This window comes from Helianthus annuus, chromosome 10 (assembly GCF_002127325.2).
Source record: "Helianthus annuus cultivar XRQ/B chromosome 10, HanXRQr2.0-SUNRISE, whole genome shotgun sequence".
Taxonomy (NCBI): Eukaryota; Viridiplantae; Streptophyta; class Magnoliopsida; order Asterales; family Asteraceae; genus Helianthus; species Helianthus annuus.
The window spans coordinates 160,442,280-160,452,463 of record NC_035442.2 but is presented as its reverse complement, the minus strand read 5'-3'; the positions used below and the strand labels follow the sequence as shown (position 1 = coordinate 160,452,463).

General features: G+C 33.8%; 1 protein-coding gene across 2 annotated transcripts; it reads left to right on the top strand.

Annotated features, from left to right (window-relative positions):
• Nucleotides 1-1,020: 1,020 nt before the first annotated feature.
• Nucleotides 1,021-8,548, top strand: LOC110886226 (26S proteasome regulatory subunit RPN13). Of its 2 annotated transcripts, none has more exons than XM_022133999.2 (14): nucleotides 1,021-1,163; nucleotides 1,470-1,517; nucleotides 1,794-1,886; nucleotides 1,967-2,026; nucleotides 2,156-2,194; nucleotides 2,274-2,348; nucleotides 2,424-2,490; nucleotides 3,691-3,763; nucleotides 6,175-6,290; nucleotides 6,378-6,401; nucleotides 6,968-7,059; nucleotides 7,304-7,381; nucleotides 7,473-7,527; nucleotides 8,258-8,548. In XM_022133999.2, the coding sequence occupies exons 2-14, from the start codon at nucleotides 1,479-1,481 to the stop codon at nucleotides 8,398-8,400; spliced, it is 954 nt and encodes a 317-aa protein (XP_021989691.1). In that variant the 5' UTR covers nucleotides 1,021-1,163; nucleotides 1,470-1,478; the 3' UTR covers nucleotides 8,401-8,548. The 2 variants fall into 2 exon arrangements, with proteins under 2 accessions (XP_021989691.1, XP_021989693.1); XM_022134001.2 differs by having other exon boundaries at nucleotides 1,079-1,163; nucleotides 1,460-1,517; nucleotides 8,258-8,543.
• Nucleotides 8,549-10,184: the final 1,636 nt, after the last annotated feature.

The window sequence follows — 10,184 nt, the reverse complement described above, 5'->3', positions numbered from 1 at the left end:
ACTCCGTTCTACTCCTATAGCGCTACACAGTAAATCCAATATGTATATATACTAAAGTCTTTGATCACAATTTTCATTCTAACTAGGGGATGAAATTGTATTGTACCGAAAAGTATTAAAATTGAAAATATTAACAAAATAAATCTCATATCGTATTGATTATAACGATACGATATCGATTCGGTGGGGGCAATACAAAAATACAAAAAAGTACCGAATACCGATAATGGAAAAATACAAAAAAAGTACCGAAGTTGACTAGTACTGAAACAAAAAAACACTAAAAATGAATACAAGTACCCATACCAATATTGTTCAGTCTTTATTAGTTCAATACAGTTCGTTACGATATGATGCCTATATACTAGTACAATATTATACATTATGAATACATTATCAACACATGGTAAAAAGTACTAACCCTAATTCTATTCTATATACTTACAATTCTAAGTTGGATGACCACTGGCAGGCTGCTGCATGGCAGCTGGTCATTGGTCTACTTTTTTATTTATTTGTCTTTTTTTAAGTTTTTGTTTGTTTTAACCTTTACCCTTCAACATTTAGTATTGACAATTATAACCATTCAACTTTCTAAAAACTTTATAATCATTTTTTCGTGTTTATATTTATATACATGTCGGTATAAATTCAAGTTGATTACATTTTTTTTTGTGTCTTTTAGTAAGTTTTAGTTTATTTTAGCCTTTACCATTCAACATTTAGTATTGGCACTTACGACCCTTCAACTTTCTAAAAACTTTATAATCATTTTTACGTCCTTGTATTTATGTATGTGTCGGCATAAATTTAAATTGATTACGCTTCTTTAAAAATGAGTAAGCTCAAATATAATATAGTTAGTATCAAAATGTTACAAAATTGAAACCATAAAACCTAAACCTGTTAAAAAAATAGTTAGTATTCAAATATGAAACTAGCTATAAACCAATAGGTGTAACATGTGCAGTTAACTCTAACTTCAAAAGGCACCGCTAGAGGCAGGGATAAAATCGTAATCAACCACGGGTTGGTGTTTGCCTCATCATATAAACAACACAACTTCCCTAGCTTTGGACATTTGTTCAAGAGTCATCACACAAGAGGCAGAGAGCCAGCCACTTCTGAGTTTTGAGATTGAACTAACTTCGCACACACGAAAGGTAATCAATCGATCATCATCTTCATATCCTCTTTTAACACTCTTCACCTAATTTAATCAATCAGTTCCTGTTTTCAATCCATACAACTTCATAGCACCAACGAACTAGGGTTTTACAACTTCCGTTTTTCGAAGTTTAGAACCACTGTTATTGTTAATGTTTTTAGGTTTCGAATTGATTTGATTATATTATGGCATTTAGCGCATGTATGTTTAGATTTCAAATGCTCCGGTTAGGGTTTGTTTTTAGTTTGTTTACAGTTTGTTGATGTATTGTTGTGTTTGTTTTGTGTGGAGTTGATTACAGTTGGGGGTTATGGATTCTTCAGACACAGAGCTTTTTCCTGCTATTCAGGTATGGTAATAATGATTTTATTTTATTTTATTTTATCTTTTGTGTTTAAGATAGTGTTTTGCACTGAGTTTAGGGTTAGGGTTATGAACTTTGAGCAATTGACAGTTGAAATTAAGTAGACAAATCGGGTTCATATACTTATTTTATTGTGTATATGTATGTTAAAAGAGAATGGTTGTTTGTCGATAACAAATGGAGCCGTTGACGCCTGAATATAAGGGTTAATGGTTTTTTAGTTGATTATATCGTGTTCATTACTTTTCTGTACTTTGATAGGATGTTCTGCTTGAGTTTCGTGCTGGTAAAATGCATATGGAAGGGAAACGGGTTGTTGCTGATCCGCGTAAAGGACTTGTTCGCATTGGAAGAGTATGATCAATCATGTTATATATTGGTTATTTCATTCTTTCTTTCATACGTTAATGTATTGAAGTGTTGTATTTTTATAGGGGGAGGAGGGACTAGTTCATATTCAATGGCTTGATCGAACTAACAACACTGTTGAAGATGTATCCTAACTTTTGCTATATACATCACCATTATCTGCCCAAATTCTATTGTCTCTTAACTTGTAGAATAAATGTTTATTCCAGTTTCACAATATAAACATTACGTTTCCTTAACACAGCTAAAAATAGGATCAAATTGTTTTCCCAGAAGAGGCAGTTTTTGAGAAGGTATTTTTTATTTGAGCTGTTCTTGTATTCGTGAGTCTTATGTGCATATTCAAACATATCGTATTTTTCGTTCAATTAGGTTGGTCAAGCTTCTGGAAGGGTTTATTTGCTGAAGTTTCAGACAGATGACCGCAAGTGTTTCTTCTGGATGCAGGTTATCTTACTTTTTCTTGATCTTACTATGTGGCTTTAGGTTGATATTAACCTTCATTGCTCAAACTTGTTCCAGGAGCCTAGAGCTGACAATGATGAAGAATTGTGCAAGTCAGTCAACCTGTACATCAATCAACCGATAGGTATTATTAATTGTTTCATCACTTTAATAAGATAGATTATAGATATTAATTTCCATTAGTTCATATTTTATCTTGATGTTTTCTGCTTGCTTTGAAATGTAGAAGTCCCAAGAGTTCATGAATGGTTGCTTTCATTATTTAGTTTGCTTTAGCGGTTGCAGTTTTGAGTCGTTAACTTATGATTGGGTTGATTTGGGTTGTGTTATCATATTAAACGGTTCTACTGAGGTGGAAGTTTGCTCAAAGTCTATTTGTAATGCATGCAACCTCCTGAATTGTTTTATTCAGAGATTTAGATTAGCATTGCAATAATATGTTTTAAAGTAAAAATAATGTTGAAGAATAGTTTCAAAATCATTTAATTGGCCTATATATATAAAATACACACTTTTCACAGTCTCGGGTGTGCACTTTTATTGCGTTTTGCCCTAGGCGACAAGGCGATCCCTTTTGCGCTTCGAGTGCTTCTTGCGCTGTTAACCATCTAGGCTCTATGTAAAATTGGTGTGTTTGGTTGTTTTCAGTGGTTCTAAGTTCTATCAAGGTCGTGTTTTAGTGGTGCTGAAGTTAATTATCGAGGCACACATTTTAATCAAGAAGGCAAATGAAAAGTTTTCTCAACCCTGTGCGAACTACACACTAGTTAGTTAATAGTCAATATCGTTTGGATTTTTTTATCAATAATGTTGTCTATTATAAAGAAAACATTTTCATGAAGGTACTTACTGCTAACAATTCTGTTAGAACTGCATATGTTACTTCTTATTGATTTGCGGTTTAGTCTAGAGGGTATATAGAGAACTATTGAGGCAGAACCTGAAAGTAAATTTGTTAGCAATCTAAGATCTAGATCTTTTGTTCCTTCCAAAGAACACACAAGCTTTTTTTGTCGGTTGTTTTTGCAAATAATTACACTTCACACACATTTAATTATACTTTATTATTGTTATAATTGGTTAATATATGTAGGTTATTTTAATAGAATGGCCATGATTTCTTTTGAGGTAAGGTCTTTGGTCTAAAGGTTCAGATTTAGATTTAGTTTATTAATATTAATATCAATTTTGGATTATGTTCACTACTCTGTTTATATCAATTTTGGAATATGTTTACTAATATTCTGAATTATTTACAAAGGTGATGCAAAGTTCTATGAAATTTTCCACCAACATATTTAACATATGAACTTTGATGTAACAGGTTTTCCTACTGAAGATGTGACAGGTTTTCCAACTGAAGAAGATGACACTCTAGGTGAAGATATTTCATCACGGTATGTGGATATACTAAAGCTTATTTTTGTTAGTTTGTTATCTTCTAAAATTCAGGACTCTTAGCTGATACATGGGTTAATAGATGTCCACGGGCTTTATGACTGTAAGATTTATATCATAATTGGTGACATCATCCATGATTTACTTTGATAACATGACACCCACCCATCTATGAGATCATCTAAGATTTGAATCTACTACTCATCGTTCCATTCGTTGGGCTCACCTCTTGTTTTTAGATACATTCTAAGTTGCACTGGAACGGGTACGGGATCGGGGTACGGGGACGATACGGGAACGAGGAACGGCAAAACTCAAAATTTCAAGATACGGGTACGGCAATAAAAAATATAAAAAAATAAAAATATATTAAACAAATTCCAAAAATACTACATCTTCCAAAGGTAATTAATTATCAATAATCAAATCATTTTCAAATTCCGGTTCATCTAGTGAGAGATCGGCAATCGATAGAGAATTAGAGATGATGAGACTTGAGAGTTTAGAGATTAGAGAAGCCGAATATGATAGGTCTATTTATTTAATGGCCGGTTGTGGAATTTGAAAGGGTTAAAACCCTAAAATTAAATAGAAACGGGCTGGATACTTCTACCAGATGCGTCCCCGATATTGGAAACGTTTAGGAAACGTCCCCGACGAGTACCCATGGTGTTTCCGTCCCCGACAAGTACCCGATACGGGTACGGCCACATAAATCATAAATGGAGTCCCCGTGCTACATAGGATACATTTCATAAGAATTTTGTCGTTTTGAATTGTTTTAGGGAGTGTTTAATCTCAATCTGAAATCTTAGAACATATGCCAATTAAGTGTACACATCTTCTTTACTAAAAGTAATGGTATTGATGGGTTATTTGTTATGGAGGAATGCAATGCAAAGGTCATACATTAGTTTCAACCCTTATTATTCTTATTGATAACCATTAAAATTCATTGTTTTTTTTTTCTTTCTATAAAATTAAAATACAATTGAAACAACAAACTTATTAGTAGCAATTTAGACACGGTTGATTGTAGGTTCTTGAACTTTTAAGACTTAAGATTTTGTTTCTTGATTTCTATCCCTCTTCTCTCACTGGTTTCAATGTTTTTGAAAGACTTGAGAAAGATTGATATATTTAGTCTCAATTTATTTGAATCTTGGATTTTCAGCATACTTGTTTGTTGAGAAACTTGTTGGTAATTTGATAATAGTAAACATCTGTTCAAATCTTCCTTTGATGTTAATCTTCAAGTTCTTTTACGGAAATACGGGTTTCAAAATCATCAAATGTGTTTGTAAAACGCTTGATTTCACAACCACCGGCCTCCAAAGTTGGCTTGTAGTATCCACATCAATGATGGATCTTGTTTTTTAATCTCCTTTTTTTGACTCTTTTTACGTGCTGAGGTGTTCTTTATGTAATCCTGATAAATATAAGTACAAATAGAATTTAAGTAACTGCACTAATTAGCACATGATCAATGCTTACAAATCTGTCAGCCTTGCTTTTTATCTACCCTGGCGCCGACTTACCGAAAAAAGTTAATTCTGAATTACTTATGTTACATTTTTAGCCTTTGCATACTTTACACTTCTTTACTTAATTTTACAAACTATCAATGTATCAAAGCTAATTTTAGTATATTTTCATCATCAGAGGTATGGAATACAAAAATTGACCTAATGAATCTTAATTACGATAATAGCCTTGTCAGTTTGTCGTGTTTTTTACATGTAAATAGTCATATTGTTAGTTGAAAATACTAAAGTACCATAATTACTATGTGCTGCTCTTGCTGTATGTAATGGCCTGTTGAGGGGAAGATGCAGCCATCATATGTGCAGATGTGCCATGATGTATGGCAGTATGCTCTTCACTTGTACTTTTTTTGAAACCTTTGTGGGCCTTTATTAAACTAATATATAATATATTAATACGAGTATACCCACTCACAGTGGGTTCGGTCTCATCATATCAACAGCTAACTACGAACTCTGCGTTATGATTGTGTTTATTTGCTTCTTTTGTCTACTAAATGTTCCATTGTGCACAATTACATTTATTCTCAACATTCTTTTGCATTACATCACAGTTCATGTTAAAAGAGAACTCATCTTTTAATTTACACATCTTAGCTCACTTCATGTACGCCTTCTAGGCTTGTTCAATGTTTGGCTGGGATCCACGATAGTGTTTACCAAACAAAAGCGAATTTGAAATTCGGATTGGGTTTCAGCTATTTGGATTGTTATGGGTTGAACTAAAATCTGGTTCAAGTAATTCTGAATAGAGTGTATAAAAATATATAGGTATAGATATATGCATATATCTTTTTTTATATATATAATCAAATGATTAAAATTGAGGCCCTAAACACTAAAATCTCTACATGATTTGCTTACAGGGCTGGGAATTTGGTTGGATCAAGTACGGGAGCAGAAGTAATCAGTGACGTTTCCTCTTCCGGACCAGTTAAATTGGCAGATCTTCAAAGAATTCTAAGCAATATTGGACCCTCAGGTATGTCATAACGTTGTTAATGTAACTCTTTTTGTTTTTTTTTTGCTTATCATTCTGAACTGATATCTTTACTTGAATGATGTTCAGGGGAGGCAGCAGATCCCGATGGAGGTAGTGTTGATTATAGTTCTTACCTATGTTGTCAAAGACGCAAGGCGCAGGCAAGGCGCATCGGCCTCGCCCGGAGCCTAGGCGCAAGGCGCAAAAAAAGCGTGGGCTTTTTTAAGAAAAGCGCACATAGAGAAAAAAAAATATAATAAATATGTTATGCTTTGAAAATAAATAAGTTTCTGAGCTGGAATTTGGTTGAACTCGTGCGTGCCCACACGAATGCAGCCCCGAAAACCCGGACCCCGCGTGGGGCAGTTTTTGCGCGCACTCGGTTTCGTTTTTAATGGTCATTTGTGCTGTTTTTACCTTTTTCCCTGCGCCTCAACAATGTTTTTGCGCCTAGGCTACCACCAGGCGCTATTGGTGCGCCTCGCTGCGCCCGGGCGCCTAGGCGCACGCTTTTTGCGCTTTTGACAACATAGGACTTCTTACTTGATTATTATATAATTACTTTTGCATGTGGAAATTAAATTTAAACACCTATAATTTGTTACAATTGATTAATGTTTACCTTCTCAATGATCTGTCTTAATTCGGATTTAGTTATTGTGAACTTTTGTTTATAGGTTTAGGATTGGGCGATATCCTGAAGCCTGAACTTCTATTGCCATTGATGGAGACATTGTCACTTGAGAATGTAGCATCTCATTTACCTGAGGTAACACAATCTTGACCCGTTTATATATAACTGGGCCGTGTTACATCTCAAATGGGTCAAGTAAAATTTTCTTTTAGCAAGAAGAGGAATGAGTCAAATGGGTTGAAACTCGGCTCAAATAAAATATTCTTTTTTCAACCATAATTAATGCATCAACTCTTTATAGAAAATGAAAAGAAGTGTTTGTGGGTCAACCCTGACCCGTCCATTCTAACCTGTAATAAAACTTGCCATGTTACTGCAGGGTGAATGGACTCCAGAGGAATTAATGGAGTTGCTGCAAAGTCCTCCTTTTCGTCAACAAGTTGATTCTTTTACCTATGTGAGGATCCACACGTCATCTCCTTGCTGCTTTTTTCTGCAATTTTTTACAAGTGGTATTTTAAGTTGTTTGTGAACTGTGATCTGTGCAGGTCCTGAAGACTGGTCAAATAGATCTGACTCAATTTGGAGTTGACCCAAGTAAATGTAAGCACTACAATTTACATTCACTTGTTCTGTTGTTCATAATTATAAAAATACACGCCAATTTTTTTTCTATAGTCGGCAAACCGAGGGAGTTGGGTAACAGGTTAAAACAGATTGTTGACCTGAAAGTTTATTTTTATTTAGAGAAAATCACGAAAATAAACATTGTTTGCGTCTGGGGGAGACGCAAATACGGAAATGAATGCAAGTTTTGCGTCTGGAACATACGATAATATTCTTTTTTTAAATATACACCAAATTAAAGATAATAAAATTCTTTTTAGTGAACGTACGAAAAAGTTATGCTCGTTTAAAAATCGTGGTGGAAAAGTAAAAATAAGGTTTTAAGGATGATGATGACACGTGTCAACATCTTATCTGTTAGGATTTACGAGTCTACCCCAGACGCAAAACTTGCGTTTATTTCCGTGTTTGCATCTCCCCCAGACGCAAACAATGTTCATATTCGTAATTTGACTGGTCAAATGTCTATTTTTCGTGATTTTCTTTTTTATATAAACGTTTGGCGTGTCAAATGTAGCTACAAGGATATGGTTTCCGTAATATCTTGTATAACAAACGATTTAGATGTTTTATGCAATGAATAATAAACTTCACCGATTTCTCTTTTAGTGGTTTTTTGCATCTATTTTACCTTTTTAGGTGTTGAGGTATTTTTTTGGTTTTATTGCTAACTATGTTATAAAATATGAATGATTTATGTTTACAGACAAGTTCACGGTCCTATCTTTTCTTGAGGCTCTTGAAGATTCTGTTGCAAAAACATCGGATACTGATGATCCAATGCAAGATGCTGGTGATTCAAGATCTCAGACTTGTAATCAAACTGATGAAATGGATGAAGGTCAATAACAAAATTTGATTCAGCAGTTTGTTTTGTTCTCAGTGAGAGGCATAACATTACAGATTTGTGGATACTGCAAGTGTTCCTTTATTTATGTACAACACAAAAACTAGTCAAAATTTCACTTTTACATTTAATGCAGGGACCTTTCGAAAACCACAGCTTAGAACAATACGGTCTCTGCATCCCATCAAGGGATGGTGTTCACGCTTCATGAATGAGAGTGAGAGAGAAAGCAGTCGTGAGTCTCGTGGAGATATCCACTATCTTCATGATTCATGAGGGCGGGGGTAGTGGTCATGATGCCACATCGGTGCCACCCTTGATGGAATTTGAACGAATTTAGCAGCCATCACTGATTCTTCAAAACATAAAAGAAAAAAAAATTACTTCAACTGCAAAAGTTTGAAGTGTTTTTATTATTTATAGGTGTAGGTTTAACGTATGTATAGTAAAACGAAACTTGTGTTACTCTAGTCCGCTCCAAACCAATGAGTCCGGTTTAACCGCGATGTGATGGAAGCCGCCAGGCTTGTTGACCCGGTCTAGCCAGCCTCTTCCAATCTGGTTACTCAACTGGGTCTTGGCTTTACCTGCCCAGCTGGTCCGATTTAAAACAATGGGTTGTTCGCAACTTCTGTTTCACCATCCAGGTTCACTACTTTTGTTTCGCCCTTGTTATGGTTGTTGTCTCGCTGCCTTTGTTATCCTTTGACGATTGACTTTGCTCTACCACAACAGCTTTAGCTGAATTAGGAAATTGAGTAACTACTCTTTTGGGTGGATTTGATGTCCTCTTCAATGTGAATCCTTTCAAATAGGTTGGACGGTCTAAAAATCTCCGAAGGGGTTTACATATATTCAATATTAAAAAAGTCTACAGAACGTTTTAATTGAATATGCGTTCATTTATATATAACTAAAATTAGTACTTGTCGTGATGCGTCGGGTTCTTACATAAATTAGTACTTGTCGCGATGCGTCGGGTTCTTACATAACTATAGATGAAAGCCAAAGCTTTGTTACTGAAATGAATTCATGTAATAAACATTTGGCTTTCATCTAATATGATAGTAATGTAAGAACCTTGCGGCGGGTACTAATTCTAGTTAAAATTAATTATGAATGTTTGATATATTATTATCTAAGAATTATAAAACATTATTTTATTAAAAATGATTAATAGATTTGGTAAACCACGGAACATTTAATATTTTTCTAAATTTATATATTATATACTAGGTTAGAAACTCGTGTATTACACATGGATGACTAATGAAATATTAAAGTTATGAATAGTCCAAAAAATAGTTGAGAAAAAAATATATTAAATAAATGAAATAATCATAAAGTATATATTAATAAATAAAATAATAGATAGTTGAGAAACCCGTGTATAACCAGTTACTAATTTATTAGTTATAGCTTAGTATCATATATGATCAAAACTTTATATTATTCTGATTATAATATAACAATCTAAATATATTTATTAATTAAATTTCAACTTAAGGCGACTCTCAACCGATTTGCCTTCTCATTTTAGACCACTTTTATTTAATTTTTAACCGTTTGACCTGCTAGATATACTACATAACCTAAATCAACCGGTCCATAAAAAAATGAGTTGAAGTTGTGACATCTACGAAACATATATAAATATATGCAAAAAATTTAAAATAAGTCCCGATACAAATCAAAATGAGAATAAAAGAAACTAATTACTTGAATACTTCTGGCTATAATGATACGGTAAAAATATCATGAGATTCAACAAATCATAACAAAATGT